Source organism: Rattus norvegicus, chromosome 9 (genome assembly GCF_021556685.1).
Source record: "Rattus norvegicus strain SHRSP/BbbUtx chromosome 9, alternate assembly SHRSP_T2T, whole genome shotgun sequence".
Lineage (NCBI taxonomy): Eukaryota > Metazoa > Chordata > Mammalia > Rodentia > Muridae > Rattus > Rattus norvegicus.
Genome location: NC_141542.1, coordinates 42,908,700 through 42,935,433, shown reverse-complemented (window position 1 = coordinate 42,935,433; position 26,734 = coordinate 42,908,700). Strand labels below are relative to the sequence as shown.

Sequence of the window (26,734 nt, the reverse complement as noted above, 5' to 3'; positions counted from 1 at the left end):
TTCATTGTCTTGTTGATATTTTATACTAAAGATCGAGCCTAGGTTCTTACACATTAAATATATTCTCTACCAGCTTTTATAGAAGGTCTTCTTTTAAATATAGACAATGAAGAAGAGATAGGACAGTGTAAGATAAATAACTTCTCATGCATACCAAAAATCTCAGTGTCCATAGCACCAGACAATGTGACAGAATGGTTGTTGTGGAACATCTGACTCGGAGCCATGGAGATGTTCAGGAAGTTAAGATGAAGTCACTGTTCTCCACTGTAACCCTTCTTTATGTCTTTAGTTATTTGTGTCCACATCTGTCTGCCTGCATTGTTTCCACAGGCAAGGGCTGTTTGGATTCAAGGAGATCTGAAAGGTGCAAAAGTTGTGCTATTTCTGATAGGTGATTTCCTGGAGCCAATGCAACTTATCCCTGTTAGCCCTTGGAAGTCTGAAAGAACACAGACTAACCAGGTTGTTACTGGAGAACACAGATCCCTATTTGCTGATTCTTACTTTTATATAATTAATTAGTTAATTAATTAACAATCCGTCTTATTGGAGTTGGGAGAAAATGAGTACAAGAAGCTGGAAATGTCAGACTCTGCCTGAAGCAGAAAAATGGAGAGTCGGGAGATAGAACGTCAAGTGTTTTGTGGCATAGGGAAGTCTGCCACCACACAAAGGATTGAGGAACGGGGTAAGAGAAGGAGGCTCATGACCATCAGGGCACTCAGGCTTCGGGTTTGGCTAGTACCCAAAACAGGAGCTACAGAAAGGGAGAGAAGTAATGCTTTTGGAGTTAGGACTCAGAAACAACACCATCATATCTGTGAGGGTCTGCAAGCAACTGTAAGGAGGAAGGGCTTTCTGTGTGTACACATCCACACTTCATAAGAAGACAGTTATTTGCTAACATGCTTTCAGGAGTATCAGTTCTCCTGAAGGGTAATCTCCTGGCAAATTTTCTGCAATCTTTTAATATTGTGGGCTATTTAGAATTTCATGACTCCTCCAGGGCCAAATGGATGAATCAAATCTCATTCTTTTGGCTGAAACTTGTACAAATTATTGTTATTGCTGTTGTTGTTAATTTATTTGTTTTTTTATTACTACTTTGCTTTATTTTGTTTTGTTATTGGAGACAGGGATTCTCTGTGTAGTTCTGGCTGTCCTGGAACTCATGCTGTAAACAAGGCTAGCCTCAAACTCAGAGATCCTCCTTATCTGTCTCCCAAGTGCTGGGATCATTCTTGTGAATCACTGCTTCCTGGCTAAGTTGGTGTGTTTTCAGGAAACTGAGAGGAGAGGACCAAAGTGTGAGGTCAGGTCATCCTCGGTGACCTGCAAGTCTGCTAATTATCTGACTACCTATCTACCAATACTTATTTATCTTTTTATATTTTGTTTTTATTTTCATTTTAGGAGATACTTTAATAGAATTAAATTATATTTATGGAACTTAAATAAACCTGGGCTTTTAAACAGAGTTCCTTTTCTTGCTACAAAACTAAATTTAGTAGCTCAGTAATTTTAGAAGTAATAATAGCAATTGCAGTAAGATTGCTATCAACTTCTTAAATAGCCTTCCCTTATTAAGTAGAGACAACCTTACTATGGAAAGGAAATGCCCAAAAGAACAAGACATTTAATTTAGTTCCCATGGACACTCAGAAAGAAGGGTTCCATCCTAAAATGTTCTAGAGTATTCTTACTCCCCATATTACATGGGAGCAGCATATTTTTAACTGTGAACCATATATTTTACTTTTATTGGCAAATAATAATCATGTGCCTTTATGGGTTGCAAAGTGATGTAATGAGACATGTGTCCTATCTAAAATGATTAAATCATGCTAATTAACACATCTATTATCCCAAAAAACTTTCATTACAACAGGAAAAATAAATTTCAGTGATGTATTGCCAAGAATTGTGATTATAGTAAATTATAGTAAACTGTGTGTTTCCAAATTGCTAAATGAGTAGATACCATATTTAAAATGTACCCATTTTACTTCTTTTAAAAATTATTATTATGCAGGGATATATCATGACACATGGGTGGACCCAAAAAATCAAATTTTTGGAGACAGGTCTTTCCACATTTACATGGGTTCTTAGGTAAAGACTATAAAAAGATGGGTTATTTATCTCACATGTGCATATTGTTCATGTCATTTGCCCAGGGTGGGCTTTCTTCTAGATCTTATACATGCAATTATACATACAACTTCATGATCACATGCCTTATCAATAGCTAAAAACTACACCCTGCCTCCATATTCGCTTTTAGTACTATAATGAGTCTCAACTTACCTTCAGACACTCAAGAGTGTCTCTGTATCTGAGCCAGTGTCTCCAACCAGTTCCAGCCAGCCGTGGTGCTTGCCATGAAAGGAATGAATAAGATTCCAGCCATTCTTTTTACCAAAAGATTTTTTTCTCTCACAACTTAATTTTGTAGGGTTTGTGTTAGGTTTCCCTTTTCTCTGGCCTCATCTGCGTCCTCAAGAGTTAGACGTACTTAAAGGATTACATTAGTGGGAAAGAATCCAATTATGAATACCACTATAGAACCATTTCACTGTATAAGAGTTCTCTGTACACAGAAAAGAAAAAGAGAGAATAAATCAAGGGAAACACATAGACCATACTCATGCTGTGCTCCACTGCAAAACAAGTACATGTTTTGGTTGGAGTTAAAAGAGAGGAAAATTGAAAAGGAAATAGTGAAGGCACTTTAAGGGAGAGTGAAGAATGGCTGTCATAGTTGTCAGTGCTGCAGGAGTTAAGACATAGCTCCCCTCCATCACCTCCATCAGCTGAAGTAGCCCTTAATCTGTAGGGACCTTCATGCTGGTATAATAGGATTAGTGTCTGAGTCCCGGAAAAGAATGTTTTGGCCAGTGTAAGATAAAGTTAAGGCTTACTAAAAATGTAAAGACAAGTGGATAAGGAAGTGATGAAACACATGAGCGCATTGGTGTGGGCTTCTCAAGGAAGAGTTTAAGTTTATTAAAAGACGTTTTAAATACTTATTTCCTTGTGTGTGTGTGTGTGTGTGTGTGTGTGTGTGTGTGTGTGTGTGTGTGTCCAGTATGTACAAGAGCCCAAAGTATTTGGAAAGGAGCTGTGGATACTCTGTAATTAAGGTATTTTGAGCTGCCTGATGTGGGTGCTGGGAGCCAAACTTCTGTCCTACAAGAGGAGTAATTTCTTTAATAGCTGACCTGTCTCTCCAGCTCATCCAGACAAAGACATTTTTGACACAGATTTGGGAAAAGATGGTATGACAACGATGCTCAGATAAAGAACAAGACTCACGTGTGACTACTGTCTTCTCAGGGGGAAAAATAGTTCAAATATCCTAGTGATGAATATATGTAAGGTTTAGGGAAACAGATGGATTTCGTTGTGTAATGGATCTCTACATTTCTACACCAGAAGTCACTGGAGTTACTGAAGGGGTTAAGGGTATTTTTTAAAGGAGATTTCCTGTGTGATTTCTAGTACATCTCAGTTTACAGTTGGAAAAAGAGAAAGGCCTCAAACAAATGTTAATTGTGCTGGAGTTTGTGACTCCGAGGTGCCCACAGGCTTCAACCAGACTCCAAATTAATAAACTACTTTCCATTCCCAATAGTCCTGTAATTTCCTCCATTTTTCCAACTTGTCTCATAATTTGAGACACATTACTTTTTAAAAGGCTTAAAAGTGTGTAAGCATGAATTTTTAAATCAATATTAATTGTACCACTTTGAATGGTGCCTGCAGAGACAGAATATTTGTTTGTTTTGATTTTTAAAAAAAATTTGACAATAACTGTATATTTTCGAAACTTTTTTAATGTATGCAGTCTCAGTGCATTTAAGTGTCAATTACATATGCAGTTTGGTAAATTAGTCTTTAGCCCATCTGTCCCATGTACCTGACGATTTTAGCTAATGAGTTTAAAGCCAGCTTGTGTAGGTTCCTTCCCCGTTGGCTTACATTCTGCTTGTTTCTGTCATTACCTTTTCTTTCTGTTTTCTGTAACTCTCACCATCCCATCCCTGATACATTGACAGAATAATCTGAAAATTATAATGAATCATTTACAAAGTTTATTCTTGGCAGAACCAGTCAGCCAGTTTTCAGAGTATCTTTGTTGTCTTTAAGAGTTCCTTTGTTGTTACTCTTTCTTCATGCTTCCCCCAATATATCATAGGCAACTGGGTCTAACCAAGTATTAAGATAACCAAATTTTCTATTCTTTATATTTATGAAATTTCTAATGTTTAATTTCTAGTCATGGTGCCTCAGGCTATACAGTGGCAACTACACTCCATGATCTATCCAGAGAAGCATTTACCTATTTTATGTATGAGTAATAGAATAGCACATTTCCCACTGATGTCAATTCTCATTGGGTGGTATTAAAATTTTGATAATGACAGGAAGTGAAAGAAGCATGAAATAGAAGCTAAGAGGTAAAAAGGTAGGAAGACAGAAGATGAAATCGAGTTTAGTGTGGAGGAAGAAGACAAGAAATGTTCTCACCACTTTGAACCCCAGTGGAGGAGATAGGGAAAGAACTCAAGGAGCTGAAGGGGTTTGCAACCCCGTAGAAAGAACAGCAGTATCAATAAACCAGAAACCCCAGGGCCCTCAGGGAATAAATCACCAACCAAAGAGTACACATGGAGGGACCCATGGGTCCATCTCATATGTAGCAAAGGATAGCTTTATCTGGCATCAGTGGGAAGGAAAGCCCTTGGTCCTATGAAGACTTGATTCCCCAGCATAGGGGAATGCTAGGGGAGTAGGTAGGCAGCTTGAGGAGCATCCTCATAGAAGCAGGGGAAGGAGGATAGAAAATGGAGGAACCTGGAAAGGGGAAAACATTTGAAATATAAATAAATAAAATAACCAATAAAAAAAGAAGTGTTCCACTCTTCCTGGTTTTGTGTAAAGTTTGGACACTGAAAGGAAACAGATATACAGTGCTTTAAGATTGGATTGCATTCATTTTCTAGTATTACTTTCTCTTGTTTTAACTTGCAATGAATTGAAATAACTTAGAAATCTCAGACACTAAGGCTAGTTAGATGGGTTGGTAGTTAAAATACATTTTGCAAAGGTGAGAGACAAGCATTGGATCCTGTGGAACTGGAGTTACCAACAGTTGTGAGCCACCATTTGGGTTCTTGGACTAGAACGTAGGTCCGTTCAGACCTACACTTGGCTTAAATATTTATGAAATGTATAGTTCCAAGTTATCAACAAAATTATGATTAAACCAAGGACAATGAGCCCTTGGAATGAAATATTAGATAAATACGATATACGTTTATGCTGCAACATTTTAGCTATTTAGAATTTATATAACATTTTAACTCTTCAGAATTTATCAGAAAAGTTATTAGATCCATGAATCCAAGGACAACTAGATAAGATTTGATAAAGAAAGGGAAAAAATTTATGTAGTACACCCTTTCAGCACCATAGTGTGAATATGAAGATGTACTCCTTGCTTAAAAATGTGGGGAGGACCTATGCCTTCCATGAAACCTGCTGATTAGCACAGACTATGTGTTTCATCCTCAAGAATATCTGCCTTGTAATATATGCATCACTCCACTTGCTATAGAAACATTACATAGGCGATATGTCTTTTCAACTTCTATAGGACCATGGCCATGTCTTTCAAGAAAGGAGTTATATTTATGATATACTACATAGCACCTCAAGGCATAGTTTCTGGATTGTTTTGGTTGACAAGAAGTAAGATGGCTTGAGTATGTTGTTTTGAGGGTAAAATTGTACATGATAGAATTACTAATACATAGAGATTAAGCTTATAATAAATAAATGAGGCTAAGTGGATTTCATAAACTTTAGCGATACTCATGTTTAGTTCTAATATAATTCAAAAGTTGATCTGGCAAATATCACTCATCCTTCAATGACTCATTCCTAGACATTCAGGAAGTTCCTTTATAGACTTCAGGGCCTCATCCTTGCTTGTTTCCTTTTTTATTGGTTATTCTATTTATTTGCATTTCAAATGTTATCTCCTTTGCCAGTTTCCCCTACAGAAACCCTCCAATCCATCTCCCCATCCTCCATGAGGGTGTTTCCCAACCCGTATACCCACTCCTTTTCGCCTTTCTGCCCGAGCATTTTCCTACTCTGGGGCAACAAGCCTTCACAGAAATAAGGGCCTCTCTTCCCATTAATTCCCAACAAGGCCCACCCTCTGCTACAAATGCAGCTCGAGCCATGGGTCGTTCCATGTGTACACTTTTATTGGTGGTTTAGTCCCTGGGACCTCTAGGGTGTATGGTTGGTTGATATTGTTGTTCATGCTATGGGTTGCAAACCCTCTCAGCTACCTCAGTCCTAATTCCTCCATTGGGGACCCCATTCTCAGTCCAGTGATTGGCTGCAATCATCTCCCTCTGTATTTGTCAGGCTCTGGCAGAGCATCTCAGGAGACAGCTATATCAGGCTCCTGCCAGGATGCATCTCTTGGCATCCCCAATAATGACTGGGTTTGGTAATTACATGTGGGATGGATTCCCATATATGGCAGTCTCTGATGGCCTTTCCTTCAGTCTCTGGTCCACATTTTGTCTTTCTAAGAAGTACTGAAGCATCCACACTTTTGTCTTTCTTCTTCTTGAGTTCCATGTGATCTGTAAATTGTATCTTGGGTATTCCAAGCATTTGGGCTAATATCCACTTATCAGTTAGTGCATGCCATGTATGTGGGGTTTTTTTTGTGATTTGGTTACCTGATACAGGATGATATTTTCTAGTTCCATCCACTTGCCTATAAATTTCATGAAGTCATTTTTTTGATAGGTGAGTAATACTCCATCATGTAGATGTATCCATTTTCTGTATCCATTCCTCTTTTGAAGGGCATCTGGGTTCTTTCCAAATTCTGGCTATTATAAATAAGGCTGCTATGAACATAGTGGAGCATGTGTCCTGGTTGTATGTTGGAGTATCATTTGGGTATATGCCCAGTAGTGGTATAGCTGGTTCCTCAAGTAGTACATTGTCCAATTTTCTGAGGAACCTGCAGACTGATTTCCAGAGTGGTTGTACTAGCTTGCAGTCCCAGCAACAGTGGAGGAGTGTGCTTCTTTCTCCACATCCTCGCCAGCATCTGTTGTCACCTGAGTTTTTGATCTGAGCCATTCTGACTGGTGTGAGGTGGAATCTCAGGGTTGTTTTGATTTGCATTTCCCTGATGACTAAGGATATTGGACATTTTTGTAGGTATTTCTCGGCTATTCAATATTCCTCATCTGAGAATTCTTTATTTAACTCTGTTCCCCATTTTTAATAGAGTTATTTGGCTGTCTGGAGTCTAACTGCTTGAGCTCTTTGTATGTATTGGATTTTAACCCTCTATTGGAGGTAGGACTGGTAAAGATCTTTTCCCAACCTGTTGTTGCCATTTTGTCCTAATGACAGTGTCCTTTGTCTTACAGAAGCTTTGCAATTTTATGAAGGCCCATTTGTCAATTCTTGATCTTAGCGCATAAGCCATTGGTATTCTTTTCAGGAAATTTTCCCCAGTGCCCATGTGTTCGAGGCACTTCCCCAATTACTTTTCTATTAGTTTCAGTGTATCTGGTTTGACGTGGAGGTCCTTGATCCACTTGGACTTGAGCTTTGTACAGGCGATAAGAATGGATCGATTTGCATTCTTCTACATGCTGACCACCAGTTGAACCAGCATCTTTTGATGCTGTCTTTTATCCACTGGATGGTTTTAGCTCTTTTGTCAAAGATCAGGTGACCATAGGTGTGCTATTCCACTGGTCTACTGCCTGTTTCTGTACCACTACCATGCTGTTTTTTATCGCTACTGCTCTATAGTATAGCATTCCTAAACACAATTAAAACAATATGCAGGAAACCACTAGCCAACATCAAACTAAATGGAGAGAAACTTAAAACAATTTCTACAAAATAAGGGACCAGACAAGGTTTTCCACTCTCTCCCTTTCTATTCAATATAATACTCAAAGTTCTAGCCAGAGCTATTAGACAACAAAAGGATATCAACAGGATACAAATTGGAGAGGAGGAAGTCAAAATATCACTATTATTGTGGATAATATGATAGTATACTTTAAGTGACCCTAAAAATTCCACCAGAGAACTCCTATAGTTCATAAACAACTTCAGAAAAGTGGCTGGATATAAAATTAACTCAAACAAATCAATAGCCTTCCTGTACTCAAAGAATAAATTGGTTTAGCAAGAAATTAGGGCAATGACACCACTTACAATAGTCTCAAATAATATAAAATATCTTGGTGTGACTCTAACTAAGCAAGTGAAAGATCTATATGACAAGAATGTCAAGTCTCTGAAGAAATGTAGATTTCTTTTTTTTTTTTCTTTTTTCTTTTTTTTCGGAGCTGGGGACCGAACCCAGGGCCTTGCGCTTGCTAGGCAAGCGCTCTACCACTGAGCTAAATCCCCAACCCGAAATGTAGATTTCTAACAAAAAATTACTTTGTGGTATATCTTTAACATGTCTTTTACTGAGAGATTATAATCATCCTTCATTTTGTATTTCAGACAACTCATCAATATTTATATGTGGACTTATGGTATCTTTTATTCTTTGTTTATTTTTAGGGCACTTTGAACCCATATTGCGTTCTATGGGATGACTCAAAATCGTAAGTGGTCGATGCTTTGCAATATTGCATTGTGATTGATATTCAAAGTACATCAACTAATTTTAGCTATTTGATATTTAACTAGACTGTAACTCGGTGGGATGTAGGATTTTCTCTGAAGACACCCTCCTCTTGAGCCTGCAGGGCAGCATGATTAATACGTTTCTGGGATCACAATACCATCAGTTACTTTTGCAGATAGAATTATATAATGTGTAAGGCATATTAGGATACAAATTCAATGGGGATATTTTTAAGCTCTGATAATTTAGGGTTGTAAAATCTCAAATGTTTTCTCATCATGCCTTAGTAATTCAGGTTAGCCTCGTAGCAGGATACAGTGAGGTCTCTGGTCATTTAACAAAAACATTCATGACCTGGAGTCTGTTACAGAAGTAATAAATAAATATATATGAACATTATAACATGTACAGTTATTAAACCGAATTGTTTTTAATATCTATTCATATATTTTTGTGAATTCATGCAGACAAAAGAAAGTAATGGCACTAAACAAACAAGAGTACGTCTTCCATTTTTTTTTTCATTGCTACTCAAATAGTTGCTGTGTCTGGTTAAGCTCATCATCAGAGCAATGATAAATCTGAGGTTTTGATTGGGAAAGGTAAAAAAGAGTTAATCCTTAGAGTCATGTGTATTCCGAACTCTTTTTTCCTTTCCTCTGATTTGTGTTGTTGAATGGGGCCCAATAAGTGCAAATGAATCCCACAGATAATACTGCCAGATGTGTGTTCTTGGAACATTTTCCTAGTGCCATTCATTCTAAATATGGTTTATCTTTAAGAATGTTTATGATATTACAGTTTCTCATCAGAGAGTCTAAAAGGGACTGTTGTTAGAACTCTAGGAATGATAATTATGTTTGAGCCTAGAGTACTTGGTGGAGTTTTTAAATTAGTTTTTCTCATGAAGACAAAGTCAGTAATATTATTAATTATTTGAGGCATAATTTCTGTTATTTATGGGTTGTTTTTTGGAGCTCTAGAGCCATAAGGAGAAACAAAACTTGTTCCGGTGGTAACGTGGGCTAAATATTCTGATGCATCTCATTAGAGCTTTCTTTTAAAAATATTGTTGAGAAATTTATCATAGTAATATTTTTCCAAAACTTTGCAATATCATCCAACTGTTGGAGAAAAATGTTGGTTGTGTATTCTGTTACTTGGGAAGATTTATGATCAAAAAAGGGTAAAATGTTATAACAATCTCAATGGATGTTTTCTATTAAAGAAAAATGCATGATATTTCATATTCTTTGGCGAAACTATATTGAAATTGTGTAAGCCGGTGAATATTCAGCAACTTGATATTTTTTTACTGAAAAGAATATATGACTTTATTGATGCTAAAAAAACTGTTTAAAAAACCTAATTAGCACTACTAATGGGACACTTCAACATGACAAGAAGCATCCCCCAGGTTGATATCTTTTTGGTATCATTTTCAGAAGGCAGGTGGTAGTTTTAATTTATAAAGCTGTTGTTGTGTGATGTCCGGAGTTAGGGTCAACCTCAGAAATCAATCATAATCTTTTTTCTCAGCATCTGCTTGTGAGTTGACACGCATCTATCTCAGAGAACATCAGTAACTTGCCAAAATTAAGCTTGTACATGATCTTTGAGGGAAATCGTTGAGGAGGGGGATTATGCGTTTTTACAGCACTAACCAGGTCACCTAGGAAGACCAATATTGCTCCCACTTGCCTCCTTGATAAATCTGGTAAAGCATCAAACAGATTTCTAGAGTGAGAAAATTTATCTCAGCACACTTTTTCCAGAGTGTGTCTCTGCCTAAAATCTTTCCTAAGTGAGTTTTAAATAGTGAAGAGCAAGGTAACTCTGCAGTTTCTTTTCAGATCTATTCAATTTAATTGTATTTCATGTTAAGGTGTACAATAATTTTAGTAATGCAATGTTTAAGTTTGAAGATAAACTTATTACATACAATTAATAATGGATGGATAGTAAGATTTCTTTCTATACAGGAATGGAATGAAATAAACACCTCATTAGTTTGTTTATTTAAGTTTGAAGTCTCAGTATGTAGACCTGGGTACCCTGGAACTAGTTATATAGACCAGACTGTTCTCAAACTCACAGAAGTCCTTCTGCCTCTACCTAGAAAATCAGGAATTGCCCCACCATGCCCAGCTTAAGTGGTAATTTCAAGATTCTATTCATGAAATTAAGATTATATATTTTGATTTTGGTTTATCAAATCAAATTCTTTAATTTTTTTAAAGAATCATTTTTAATTTCAGGACAAGTGCATAATTATATATTACTTGCACAACTTTAAAACATGCTGCTAAGGTCAAAACTCCCATTGATCTCACTTTGTGGGTACATCACGAAGGCCACTTGCAGTGTATAACTTCTGATATCCATTTATACACGTACATGAGTATGCAATCATAGATTTCAACACTATTTTTATACAAGTGTTACATTGTATGTAATAATTGAGAGCTTCAGTTTTAAATGAAACTGTCTTGGGAGTATTACTATCTCATTGAATCCCTCATACTGGCTACATATAGAAATCTCATAATTTAAATGACATTTTCTTTATGAGGCCTGTTCCTCATCCCTATGAATATAGGACTGTTGCCTCACAGATTTTACGAAGCTGGGGTCAAAGGATCACCACTTTAAGATGTCTGGGCTACAGAGTGAATTCAAGACCAACCTGGGCAATAATATATTAAGAATTTATCTCAAAAGAAAAACAGAGACTGGATATGCAGCATAATAGCAGAAAATTAAAATACAATACCACAAAATAAGTGTACTGAGGAGTACCGAAGTAGTTTTTCTTTGACTTTACATGTATTCTATGCTTCAAGAGTCTTCGTTGTGTTTCCTCCTATAGATTATTCTGACCACTTTCTCCATGTCTCTTGTTCAATTTAAATCACTCTATTTTACCTTCTACTTGGCCATTTTCCTACTTTCTTTTTTCCTTTTATAAATATTAAAAAATAGACTCTTCTCATAGACATTACATCCTAATCACAGTTTCCACTCCTACTCCTCCTAACTCCCTACTGCTTCCGCTCTCCCCTGATTCACTCCCTATCAATTTCCTCTTCTTTGGAGGATAACAACAAGAGACAACAACAAACAAGGCAGAACAACATACAGTAAGACAAAATGAAATCCTTCATGCCAAGGCTGAACAAGGCAACCTGATAGAAAGAAAAGAGTCAGGCATATGCTAACTCACAATGTTAGTAGTCCTACAGCAAAACACAGCTAACAGCCATAACATATAGGCAGAGAACCTGGTGCAGATCAATGCAAACCCTGTGCTTTTCTTTACTGTCTCTGTGAGCCCTTGTGAGGCCTGCATAATTGGCCAAGTTCTCCTGGTATCCTCCAACTTCTGTGACTTCTACACCCTTTCGTCCCCACTTCTGCTGTATTCCCTGATCTTAGAGGTGAAAGACCCAATGGAGACTTCAGCTTTAGACTGTCTCTTGCATAACGTCTGGGTGTGGATCGCTGCACCTACTCTCGTCTGCTGCTGGAGGAAGCCACCCTGATGACAACTGGACATGGCACCCATCTATGAGTGTAGTAGAATATCATTCAGAATCATTTCATTCATTTTTTTCCAGTCTTGGTTTGTGGTATCCTAGGTCTCTGGGTTATCCAGTCTCTAGTTCCTGGTCATCCAAGTAGTAGTGTAAGACATGACCTCCCTCCTGTGGCATTGACCTCTAATTAAACCAAATATTGGTTGGTTTAATTCGCAACCAATAATTAACTCACAAAAGTTCTGTGCCACCATTGCCTGAGCACATCTTGCAGGCAGGACAGATTTTAGGTGCAGTGATTTGTGGCTAGGTTGGTGTCCAGGTTTTTTTGTTTCTGTAGCCTACGGAATACCTTCTTGCACCAAAGGGATCAGGACTTGAGAGTTAAGGCTCTAACCTCCATCAGGTTGATTCCTCTATGTTCATTTACCTTAGTGCAGGTTATTGTCAGCAATGGGACCCTACTGTCAGTTTTCAGAAAGTGACCTTGTGTCCTAGCATCAGCCTGGGTTTAGGGATCTCTATAGGACCTCTTCAGCCAACAACTCAATCAAATTGTAGCCCAGTTCCACCACTGGAAGCCATGCCTGGCTACAAATGGCCAGGTCAGACTCCATGTCTTCCATTACTAGGAATCCTAAAAGGTCAACTTTTTAGATTATGGGAAGTTTTCACTACACTACACCACCACCTACATCACGCCAAAATTCCAGCTTTCTCTTTCCACTGTCTCTCATATATCCATCTCCCACCTCACACCTGATCCCTCCTCTTTCCATCCCCACTGCCCACATACCATGCTCAGAACATATTCTACTGCCTCTTCTGAGGGAATTCCATGCTTCTGCCCTATAGACCTCCCTTACCTACTATGAATAATAGCATAATTATCATTTACTTAACAGCTAATAGCCACTTACAAATGAGTACATACCATACTTGCCTTTCTGGCTCTGGGTTACCAAACTCAGGATGATATTTCTAGTTGCGTTTATTTGCCTGCAAATTTCATGTTTTTAAAAGAAAGCACTGAGTAATACAACATTGTATAAATGTATCATGTCATCTTCAGTTTATCTATTCTTCAATTGAAGGACACCTAGATTGATTCCTGTTTCTGACTTATATGAATAAAGCAGCTATGAACATAATTGAGCAAATGTCTTTGTGGTAGGATAGAAAGTTCTTTGGATATATGCCCAAAAGTGGGCATAGCTGGGTCTTGGGGTAGATCGATTCTCGATTTTCTGAGGAACCACCATATTTAATTTCCATCGTGGTTTTACAAGCTTGAACTCCTACAAGCAATGAAGGAGTATTACCATTGATCTACTTCCTTGCCAGCATGAGCTGTCATTTATGTTACTGATGTTAGCCCTTCTGACAAGTAGAAGATAGAATCTCGAAGTCATTTTGGTGTGCATTTCTCTCATGGATAAGAATGTTAAACATGTGCTTAAGCATCTCTCAGCCATTTCAGATTGCTCTATTAAGAATTCTCCATTTAGAACTGGAGCCCATTTTAATTGTATTATTTTTTCAATATCTAGTTTCTTAAGGTTTTTTAAAATATATGTTAGGTATTACACAACTTTCAGCTATGAAGTTAATAGAAATCCTTTCTCATTCCATAGGCTGCCTCATTGTCCAATTAACAATGTTCTTTCCATTACGGATCTTAGTGCCTGTTCAATAGGTGTTCTGCTCAGAAAGTGTTTTCTGAGCCAATGCATTCAGCGCTGTTGCTTTCTCTTCTCTCAGGCTCAGTGTGTCTAGTTTTATGTTGGGATCTTTGATCCAGTTGGACTTGAATTTTATGCAGGGTGATAATTATGCATGTGCCAAGGACCAGCCTCAGCATGGAGAGTGATTCCTGAGAGAAGGACTGTTTGAGAATAGCAAAGAAAAAAATCATGGGGTACAAGCTGATGGCCTGTGTTCTGCTCAAGACAGCTTTATCTGGAGATCATTAGACAATTTATCTACATAGCTCATCTCTCACAAACTAAAGCCCTGTCTTCTACTTACATATAAATTCATTCATTTACTCTAAGTTCCCTTTTGATTATCTCAAGAATTAGCATTTCATGACTCCAGCCCAGTGATTATTAGAAAGATACAGCAAGCACATTTTTCTTAACATTGCAATGAATTCAGAGATCTGCCTACCTTTGTAAGCACAGGCAATAAGCTAGCTGGGTAGGATCCAGCTCTGAGATCACTGTTCCCACCATGCCTTGGTTATATGGTTATTTTCTTGTGCTTCAGCTATGTTTGGTTAATCAGTGCCTGCTGTAGTGGGATAGCTGGACTCTGGTGGAGACATATTGATTGTGTTCTTAAGCTGGCATCTAGGATCTGGATTTAAGTACTGATTTCTGGGTTTTTCTTAGCTGACCTGGAGGTTTTTTCCCCCTTGTTTTCTCTTCCCTTTCTAGAGTTTTCATCGAATGTTTTTGCTGAGTGTTGCTTGTTTTTCTAGCCCACGTGGCTCATGTGTTCATGGGGGGGGGGATGCTGGTGTTGGAGGTTGGAGGAATGGGAAACCAGGAAGAAGTCTGAGAGATTCACAGGAGGCATGGAGGGGGTTGGGGGAGCTGCCCATGATATCCTATTTTAGTGTTATGGGTGACTCTAAGAATTGGGTCTGGAGTAATAAACAGCATTGGGAAGTTCTGAAATCAGCCTATCTGGTCTTCTGGTGGGGTGCCAGTTTTCCTAGTTTCCTAGTTAGCGAACTGTTTGCTTTTTTTACTTTTCCAAGCACCGTAAGAAACAAAATTTATATTTCTTATCCATTACACTTTCGGTGCTGCTGTATATGCTTGTGGTGTTATATATCCAACACATACCCATTAGCTGGTTTTGTGTAATGATAAGGGCTATCCCGTATCTTAGGTATATTCTTGAGTTAAAAATTCCTCCTTGCTCTGCTTTGCCTTAACAATCTAGAAATGTCTCCATCAATTATTAGAAACCGGAACTGATCATGCATCAGGCTTATACTTCTCATCTCAATTTTATTTATAAGATAATCTATTTCCTGGGTGATGCCTGGAAGATGACTTTTAGAAGACTCACATTAGATACTACATATTTAGACTATTTTGAAACAGATTTTGTTCTTTCTTTGGCTCAATAATTATTACAGAATGCAGATGCTTCTTTTTAAAAGCTTAAATTGAAGCTGGAGCGATGGCTCAGCAGGTAAGGGCACTCGTTTTTCTATAATACCTGAATTCAGTTCCCAGCATCCACTTGGCACCTCTCAGCTGTCTATACCTCCAGTTCCAGAAAATTGCTAGGAAGACCACACTGGCGCTTTCCAGGGCCGACCCTGTCTCGGAAAAAGAAGGCAGGCAATACAAAGTATTAATTTCCTTTCAAAATTATAAGATTAAAATTTCAGTGGAAGAAAACACAACAAACTAAACAAAAAGTCGATAATCTTGTTCTACCTTACTATGCATTCTTTTATGTTGAAGCACCATAAGCACATGTTTTCCCAAAATGTCATGATTCAAAATGGCCTTCTTACAGCTTTCCTTAGGAAAGTTTTCCTTTTTATCTTTAAAATGTTTTTTAAATAATGTTTTTATGTGATGTTTTAAATTACAACATCTATGTGTGTGTGTGTATATACATATATATATATATATATATATATATATATATATATTCTGCTTTTGTGAATGAAGTTTTGTGAGGCTGGCCATGCCTCCTTGTTGTTTGAAGTTGTACTCTATACAGACACAAAGCTGAGTCAAAGCAGAGTCTACTGTGCCCACAGTGCTAAGATATGTAGTCTTTAACTCTTGTATATGTTAAACAAATTGCCCACCACTGTCAAAAATACAACTTTCAAGCATTTTTCCTTTTCTGGCACACAAGTAGTATTGATTATAGTTCACATCAGAATAAATTAATGAAAATGTTTGCAATCTTGGGTCAGCATGGGCTACCCAAGGGTAGAGAGGATCGATGCTTCATTACCTCTGGAATCCGTCATCTTTCCAAACCTAGCTTCTCCCATAAGCTATCTCATCTTTGTGTAGAATTCTGAAAGTTTTCTCTTGACCTTCTTGTTTCACCTCTTTTCGATATTGCTGCTTAGCATTATCATACTTTTGTTCCTGTACAGTGATCTGAGTATAGTTTGAGTTCACGTGTGGAAGTTAGAATTTCCATCATGTGGTATCAAGAAGGTAGAACTGTGACTATGGTGCTCACAGAAGGGGGCTTTGGGGGCGATGAAGATAAATTAGATCATCTCAGTGAGCTCCATGATTGTATGCTGGTGGCTTCATAAAAAAAGAGCATTCTCAAAGCTGTCTCTTGCCTTGTGATGCCTTGTGCCACCCCAAGGCTGCCAGACCATCACCAGATACAGGATCTTAACCTTGTTCTTCCAGAATAAAGTCCTATTGCTTATCAAGTTACCCAGTCTTGGGTGTAGTGTTAGAGTGATGCAAAGGTTCAATTATATAATCTCTCAATTTTCCATTTTAATGGGGCATCCAGTTCACTAATTCTGTCTTCATTTTTGTCTAAATTGTTAATCATTCACAAAACTTGTGTGTAAATTAATAATTATCACATTTCTAGAAACTTTATTTGATGATCTTTAATCTATTCTATTACTTTGCAGAAATTCCTATTTTTCTGCCAGTATATTATTTTAATTTATTTATTTTATGTGCATGGATATTTTTCTTGCATGTATATCTATGTACCATGAACATGCACTATAACTTTGGAGAGCAAAGAGGGTATTATATCTCCAGAGACTTGATTCATAAATGGTTTTGAGATACCAAGCAGGGTGCCAGTATTTGAACCTTTTGGAAAGCAATCAGCACTCTTAACCACTTAGCCATATCCCCAGTCCAAATCTATTAATATCCGTGTCTTTTTTTAAACTCCTTAAACACAGTTGATTTCAAAATCTGACTAAAAATTTTTATTTAAACCTAGTATAGCCATGCATATTCCCTTTCCCCCTCAAATTTTCACTCACAATACTTTATTGTTTCAGGATACTAGGTTATGAAATGTTAATTGTCCTTTCCAAATTATGACTGAAAATTTCTTGAGGCTGAGGATGAAGACACATGTCACCAAGGCTGATTGATATTTTCCTGTGCTTGATGATAGTGCTTGAACTCAGAATGGTTAACACTGGATTGAGATTGGGGTTCCTGGACCTCTTCTATGTTGTAACACAAGCAGCAAGCCACTAGATCATGTTTTTTACTTATAGTCTGGTGTTTTTTTACCAGAATTAAAATGCCAAATTTGTTATTTAAAGGTCTCATTTCTGGGAATAGAAATCGAAATGTATGTCTCCCCACACTTATGTTAAATACCACATTGGTGTCACATAATAGTTCTCTCAGCAAATACTACTTCAAAGGGTCTTGGGAATACATGTTTTATAACCTTTATATTTTCTGCTCAGTATTACAGCACTCTAAAATTCCCACTTGTATTTAAGTATTTGAAGACAATAAATATACTACATTAATATTTGTAAATTTCTACTTACTAAGAGAGATTTTGTGAAAGCGCTCTATATATTCACTAATTCATTTGACAAGTATTTCTGGAGAACCTATAAGTCCCACTACTGAAAGTCTTGACACTTGAATCAGTTAACATCCTCAAACCCCTGCCAGATGGGGCTTAAATAAGGACGGTTTTGTGGGAAAGTGATACAAATATACAAATATAGTCAACATAGGTAAACGATTCTCTTGGGTTAAGAATAAATGATGTAGCTTAGTGGAATTATTATGTTCATAGTCATTCAACTCATTCCAATATGCCGTTGTGTTGGTTTGGCAAGTTCCCTGCAAGACCCTTTCACTGCCTTCCTAAGTCATTTTTGCAGCTCCATGTTTGATGACGGAGTTCTCAGAGTCTACTTCTCCTATGTCTTCCTTTCTTCTGTCTATTCACTAAATGTCTTTCTCCCAATCCCTTGAATGATCATTATTCTAACTCTTCAATTAAACTGCCTGATGTCAGAAAAATGGTAAAAATAAACACTGGAATGGAAACTAAACATCACCTGATGTTAAAACAGCTAGCAGCTTTAGCCACGAAAAACACTCTTATTTATTTATTTATTTATTTATTTATTTATTTATTTATTTATTTAAAACAAGAGCTTTTGTTTGTTGTTTTCTTCTTAATTGTTTTTGCTTAATGAGTTAAAAAATTTAAACTACAGAATTGGTAGATTCTTTAATATTCTTAGATGGTACTAAAAATCAAATTGAGGGCCTGTGGAGATGGCTGAGCTGTTAAGAAAACTTACTCCTCTTGTAGAAGGTATAGGTTCAATTCCTGGTACCTAAATGATAGCTTAAAACCTTCCAAGTCCTCTTTTGATATCTTTTAGCACTAATCTCACTTGTGCAGGGCATACGTACATACATACATGCATACATACATACATACACATACATACATACATACACAAAACTCATGTTGACTTTGACTTTTTTAAAAGTAAAATCAAATGTATAGATAAAAATATGTTAGACTTACTTATGCAAAATTTCCTTGCTGCTAATACATACAGAGATAGTAGATCCTAGTTTTCTGTAGTCAATTGCCTACCACGTGAAGAACGATCTGAAGAGGCCATGTTTGTAATGAGTGATATTGTTCAAGGTCATTCTCATTATTAAAAACAAACCTGGTAGGAAGTAAGGACTCCCAGCTTTCCAATGTCCAATGCTTATACACTTAACCTTATGTAAATGAAAAATAGTCAACCATTTGTTACTACAGTCATTCATAGCAATCATTAATATCTCAGAAATACCTTAGTTCTTTATGGTCCATAATAGTCTCTAAATCAAAGTAGTCATTACATTGCCTGTTTCACAGAGTAGTAATAATCACAAGAAGCAGTACTCCAGGGCTAAAACAATACAGGAGTTTCAATTAACATTTGCTTCATGCCTAAGTTGTCCGATTCATTAGCTTCTCGGTGGGAGAAATAGCCAAATGATGCCTGGTTATATTGTTTATTGTTATCATGGACGTCATGCTACATAAAGTTGACATTTAAAGTAGTCCTACTCCTCAGGGATGTTCTCAATATTGACAAGGAAAAAATAACTAAAGAGAAATAAGGGAAGGCAGTGTTATCAGCTGATTCCTAGGTGCCACAGAATCTCTACTCAGTGTCTACATCAAAAGGAACACTGGATGAACTAACCTTGTATCGACTTTTTCTTTGTTTACTTCAGAAAGTGGTTGAAGTCAGTTTGCTAAGTATTTGCATAAACTACATATTTCATAAAATCAATAAGAAAATTTTAAATTAATCTGATATTTAACACCAATTTATATTATTATTAGTGTCTCTGAGATGGCCCCTAACACACTCTTTTGGCAGAATTCAAAGTTTATATTGTTAAAATATTAATGGCCATACTATTACTAAAAATAACCCGGATGTGGCTAGTAAGATAGGCCCCAGGTAAAGTTCTTTTTTTGTTTGCTTTTTTTTTCTTGTTTCTTTTTCTAGGTAAAGTTCTTAAGTTAATAATATCTGTGGTTTAATGTTTAAACGATGAAAAGATTTAAGTTTCCTATGATTCAGATTAAATAATATTAGAACTATTTGGCTCCTTGTTGCCATTTTGCCATTAGACTAATTGGGGCTAAAATTTCCTTTACTTATGCATCTTATGAACAACAGACTGGATATTTTCTTTAATATTTAATATGCTATTTCCTTCGTGTATTTTAAGCATCAAAATTGTCTACTTGTACCATGGAGAAAAAGCACTTTACAAGTTCGTGCTACAAATTCTGAATAATCAATTTTAGCAAATGATTGTGTTTAAATGATATTGAACAGGTGTTACTAGTTTGTTTTCCATCACTCGGATGAAATACTTGAGGCTGGGAAAATTATATAGCTCAGAGTTCTGATGTCTGAATGGCTAAATAAAACAGAATTGGTTCCTAAAATGACTTTATGGCAAATGACTTGACAATAGCAGGAAACAGAGAGAACCCCCTCCCCATGACCTCATTCCACTAGCCTTTACCCCCTAATCTCATCCTATTTGAAAAAAACTTTAACGTAAATCCTTAAGGATACATTCAAACAATATGTAAACTACAACAGCAAGTAGTCATATATACACACGCATATGTACACACACACACACACACACACATACACACACACACCTTTGAATGTTGACTATTTTTTTAAATAAGTAAAATGTAGGTTGGATGAACGTTCATTAATATGAGATCTATGTAAAATTATTTTCACATTCACTTAATAAAATCATGAGTTGCATACTCTGAGAACTGCTGGGAAAATCCCAGTGGATGACCGCAATAAAAGAATCTATGTAGTATTAATGATTTCAGGAGAAACTAAAGCTCTCTGTTTAACTTTTTTCACTTGTTGGTATAATGTACATGAAGTAATTGTGCATGAGGGTTATAAATCAAGTCACAATATTTTGCAAACTATACTTGGAGTCAAGCTGAGTTGCTGTCACAGATGAGAATTTTCAAATACTGAAACCATTTAAAAATATATGAAAACATTTAAAAATATATGAAAGCCCAGTCTAAGGGTAGAGAGTAATTTGGAAATCTCTACTTAAAAAGATATTGTTATCTTCAACACATAGTACATATGAGGCTGTGTATTCTCTTTTCTAAGTTATACAAATAGCTCTAGTGTGAACTTGCATTCTACAATTTCTTTCTTTCTTTCTTCCTTCCTCTCTTTCTTTCTTTCTTTTTTCTTGCTACAGTTGAACTTTGTTTTAGCGAAAATCAGGAAAACCATTGCCCTGAGTTCCCAGCAACAGCACAAAGCCAGGATTGTTCCTGGGTAGTGTGCTTAGTAGTCTATGTCAAGAGAGAATGGACAGTTTCTTATCACACACCTCTTGTCACTCAAAAAATAACAGCTATGGTCAAAAGATGAAGTTTTGTTTACTAGGATTTAAGAAATGTTACTTGTAAACACATATAAGGACTTGAAACTTGGCCCAGAATTCTGTTGGTTGGTTGGTTGGTTGGTTGGTTGGTTGGTTGGTTGGTTGTGAGAGGAATAGAAAGTTAAAAACAGTAGAGTTAAAGAATTGCTACATATGCATGTGTAATTTCAACCACGTCCAGAACATAATTGTCACCTAGGAAATGTTGTATATGGAAACACACAGAATTTTATTAATCCAGCAAAATCCAGAAAATAAATGGGCACAATATAAGAATGATTCCTTGTATAGAGTATAAGCTACTCTATCAGACATATAGTCATAATGATGTACTATTTTACTCCTTATTTATTTTGGAAAATTATTGCCTACCGAAGGCTATAAACACTCAGTTTTCTTTCTGGGATTAGCCACATTCATGGGTCCTCTATAGTTTCTAAGTTGAATATAGATGACCTATGGAAGGCAGGAAAGAGACCTGGGACATATTAATATCTGCTGGCTACAGAGAGAATCTTTCTTATTAAGTTTCACTTTTATTGTCAAAACTCAGGATATACATAAGACTTAGAAGTTTTGGACTGGACTTTAAGTTCGTCACTATCTACTGAACATATAGGAATCTATGATTATTCGGTTGTCCTAACAACTTACATACTGAATTTCCAATGTTGAAATAGTTTGTATGCAGGAGCGTGGGGAGACGGAAAAGTATATCATGCATTCTCAGAGTGCCCAGAGAATGTGTTTGTCCTTTTATTCATGTGTGATGGTTAATCTTCAGTGTCAATTGACAGTAGCATGGAAATAAACCTCTGGGAATGTCTTTAAAGTGCTACCAGAAAGACTTAAAGGAAGAGGGAAGACCCAACCTGAATGTAGGGGGCATTCTCCCATGGGCTGGGGTTTCAGTCTAAAAAAAAGGAGAAAGAAAGTGGAGTACTATCCTTTTCCTCTCTTAAAACTTTCATGGAATGAATGAAAGCTATCATGCCTTCCTCCCCTGACAGACTTGTTACCTTTCAAACCCATGAGCCAAATTAATTTTATCTTCCTTTGAGTTCCTTTTGTTAAATTCTTTGCTGCAGAACAGGCAGCAGTAACGAGTACACTGGAGAAGGCATGGTGTGTGAGAAATATCCCATGACCAGACAATGATTAACTGGAACCTTGCTCTTGGATTTCTTAGCTGTAACCTCCGTTGTTTAGAAATCACCCAGTCCACTGGAGCTGTAAAAGCATACGACCATGACAGCAAAGTAAAAGAACTTCTGCACGCAACTGGAACTGCGGAAAATCCAGGGAACTGGTCTGGAAATGGATAGGCTATGTTGCAATGAAAGAAATCACATTCCATTATTTAGAAAGAGGTCAGCTTTAGAAATTTAGAAATCATGCAGCTGTGTTATAGATGAGCCCCCATCTTCTAACTAGCGCTAGAATGGAAACACAGTTTAGCTCAGTGCAATTCCTCTGTTAATAAATCGTTCACCCTGACCTGAAAGTTTTCAAAATGTTTGCTCTGCTTCAAATACTAAGACTGAGAAAATCTATTTTTGAGAGGTGCATGTATATAAGACTTGTCACCATAACATTAACTTTCACTGGGAGGCCTGTCTTCATCCATGGATTTCTCTGAATCCCTTGGTTTGTGATGGCATTTCAGTTTTTCTAATACAAACCACAGTGTCTGGACCAGAGTATTTAATAAATATTTAATAAATTGAAATGGAATGAATTATTTAAAATTATATCAAATTTATGTACTTTATTCCTTCTTTATAGTGGTAGAAACATTACAGACAGTAAATGAACATATAAAGAGTAAGATATAATTTCAAAGTGCATAGTGGTCTAGTTCTGTGTATACATTGTACACACTGCTGGGTGTTCTTGAAAAGTAAAGTGTTCTTCCTGTGCTCTTTCCAGCAAGGAGTAGGTTGTTTTGCCATGGAAAATATATAGTGATTCAGCGTTCACAGGACAAATTCATAATTCAGGGTCTTATTTTTACACTGTCTTTCAACAACACCTACGCCACCCAGAATAATGATGGGCTAAACTGAAGCACTGCAAAGTATTTCAATATAAGAAGGAAATTATTTTCATAATTACTGATAAGTTCTTAATTTGTTCTGCTAAATGGTAAATCAACCACAGTTGGTGAAAGAAACACCTCTTGGGCATTCATATTAAAGTTTTAGAAAAGGAGGCTTGCATTTGTCCTGAAACACTGAAGGATAATAATTTAATTTTAAGGAAACAAATGATTAAGTAATGGAGGATATTTGATGCCCTAAAGAGAATTGTCCTATTACATTCTATTTTAGAATGTGTTGCAAAATCAGGTCTCTACAGTTGTTGTATGCAAGCCAAAGTATCTTTTGGGGTTAGTGGGGGCTCAAACCCGAGCTTTTGTACATGTTAGGCACATGATTACTTCAGCTTGCATGTCCACAGACTGGCAATAATATTTTCAAAATATTTATTATTATATTGATTTTTGTGAATTTGTTTATGTTGAGTATGCACATATATGTGTGGGCAAATGCACTTGAGTGTGTGCCAAGAGGCACCTGGTATGCTTTTCTACAATCTTCCTTGGGCTTACTTGAGGCGAGATCTCTCCTTGTACCTATTTTTCATGTTTCTTTGGCTAGGTTGGAAGCCATAAAGATGGAGTGACCTTCCAAATTCCACCATCTTCCTTGGAGACAGGCTTACAGGAGTTTGTAGGTAGAACTGTTTCTAACTGAGTGCTAGAATACAAAGTCCAGCCTCCCTGATTGGGAGTCAAGTGCTCTTAAATACTAAGCTATCTCTCCAGCAAGTAGCAGTGCAGAAATCAATTGAAACTCTAATGAAATTTGTCAAAAGTATCAATGAGCGATAAGAGTATTCGGTGTTTTTTTGCGTGTAAATTCCAAGTGTGTATAATTATATATAAAAGGGAGAGTTCTTGTGTGTGTGTGTGTGTGTGTGTGTGTGTGAGTGTGAGTGTGTGTCTGTGTTGTTTGTCAGTGTAGTGAACAAAACCTAGATCTTGTGTATTAGACAACTGATCTACCAATGAACTACTTGGCCAGCCATGAGGAGAGTATTTGGCCAGCCATGAAGAGAGTATTTGTTAAATGAGTAAAATGAACATTTACATCTTTTTTTGGTTGGTTTATTGTTTTGTTGGTTTAATTTCATTTTTGGTAGTGGTGGTGGTGGTGGTGGTGGTGGTGGTGGAGGAGGAGGAGGAGGAGGGAGTGGGAGTAATTGTTTTGTTCGTTTTGTTTTGTTGTCCAGGAGTTGCTCTCTCACTTTCAGGTTACTTTAGGAACATAAGCTCTTGTGTGTGCTTACACTGTTAAGTAAATCGATGATTCACTGATACCCCCAACCAACATCTCTATAGAATAAAGCACTTTTAGTAAAGGAAATTCTAGCAAAGGAAGTAGCTCCTTTAGAATCATTTGAAGTCCTATACAGTAAATTGAGATTCTTCTGGGATTGAAGCTATTGAGATGGCTTCAATGTATCCAGTCCTGGATGAGTTGGCCTTTGCCCTCTCTGTCTTTCCAACACATACCATATCTCTCAGCTTGGCCATTATAGGGTGTTAGCAGTACCTCTTGCTACTCTTTACTGGATGCTAGAAGCACCTCCAGCCATCTTGAGCATTATGACCCAAAATAACTCCAAATATTGGAAAATTCACCTGTCATGAATGACATGAGCAAAATTACACCTTGTCGGAAACAACTGAAATAGAACCGATTGAAAAATGAAGATTATGGCCCCAACTTAAATCTGCTGAGTAAAACCTATGGGACAAAGTCTATAAATAATTGTGGTTTGCTTGTTTGTAAAGTTAGGGTTTTTTCAAAATGTATCTAAAACACTAAATTTTAAAATATTAATTAAGGAGATCTCATGGCTTTTAACTTTTAAATGTTGGTTACTTGGATGGAAAATAAAGTAGCCAAATGTTTAAACATAACACATTTTAGGGCTCTTGTTACTGCTGTGGGCTATTTAATACTGTTGCCCAAGTAAGTGCATAGACTCTCCATGAAATCAAAAGTGTATTCAGTATGTCTACTACTAATGCTAAATCTGGCATGAAACCTTTTCATGCTGAAATTCAACTATAATGCTGCCCTGTATTTAAAATGGTAGGAATTGATGTCACAGTACAAATCATTCTGTCTTAGAAGATCATAATTATTTTTTTTCTTAATTAGTGGAATAAATTGGGATAGCAAACTAGTTGAACAGGTAAAGGGTTTGCTGCACAAGACCTTGACAACATGTGTTTCATCTAGAATCCAGGTAGAGGTAGAATGAGAGAACCAGCTCCATAATTTTGCCCCCTGACCCTTGCTAGCACATACACACATGCACACACCCAGACACACACAGACACAGACACACACACACACACACACACACACCATATAGTTCCAGTATAATAATATAACACTTAAAACTAATAAATAGAACCACAGTGGTGAGGTTTTGAGGGCCAATTTATTCAGTCAGTCATTTAATCAGTTACTGATGAATAATACAGCTATGGGTTTATTTATTTGGCCACCATTCACTGGGTACCTCCACCACATTGACATTTATTGAGAACTGGTAAAATACAATAAAGAAGGTAGCAGATATGTCATATAGTGGCTAAAAGTGTATATGTTCCCACAAAATCAGATGAAGACCATGTTCTCATTGGTAAGAGGCTAAAGAAGCCATAAAACGCTTAATTAGGAACTTATCTATTCAGCAAAGAAAATAGTATGCTGTCTAGGAAATATAATGTAATGTGTGCTATAATCACAGTTAATGCCATAGGGGAAATTAAAAGTCTTATAAACATATTTCCTATATTCTTACTGTTAGGAAAAAAATTGGAATTTAATTAAATCAATGTCATGTTTAAATTCTAAATATACAAAGATATTAAAAACTTAGAACTCCATATCTTGTATTAATTTCAAATAAAATTATTATGATAAAGGTTGGAATATTTTTATCTAAGACTAGAGAATAAGGTTAAGGTTCTTTGAGTATGATCAACTGAGTTGAATGATGACATGATTTTCTCTGATTGTGCAGGCCTTTCTCTTGCTACTGGCTTCTCCTGCTTTGCTACCAAGGAGCTTCTAAAAAGTACATAAGCTCCTTCAAACCCCAGTAATTTTGTAGCTAGCGTCTCAGACCTGAGCCCTTTGCCCTACCCTTTCCAAACCCTTCTCCAGGTCAGTGGATGACTTTAAAACACCCAGTACTCTCATGCCTCTCCCACTGTCTGTCTATTCTGTAAAAGAAGAAATTGCAGGACCCTGATACTGTCTGCTAATAGAGTCGTTTGCTTGCACTGCCACTTCTAATCCTTTTTGAGCCCTGATTTTGCTTTTTAGTACTTTTAGCTCTACCCCCATCTCAAATCCATGATTACCTCTATCCAGAGTAAATAACCCAGGAAGACATTGGGAACTTGAGCTGTTGAT

At 36.8% G+C, this 26,734-nt stretch overlaps 1 protein-coding gene across 5 annotated transcripts in view; it reads left to right on the top strand.

The window, feature by feature from the left end:
• Nucleotides 1–26,734, top strand: part of Adgrb3 (adhesion G protein-coupled receptor B3) — a 726,584-nt gene that overhangs the window by 391,166 nt on the left and 308,684 nt on the right. For all 5 annotated transcript variants that reach the window (NM_001106898.1, XM_087565138.1, XM_087565136.1 and 2 more), the window contains 1 exon segment: nucleotides 8,641–8,684. In NM_001106898.1, the coding sequence (NP_001100368.1) occupies nucleotides 8,641–8,684 (44 nt within the window).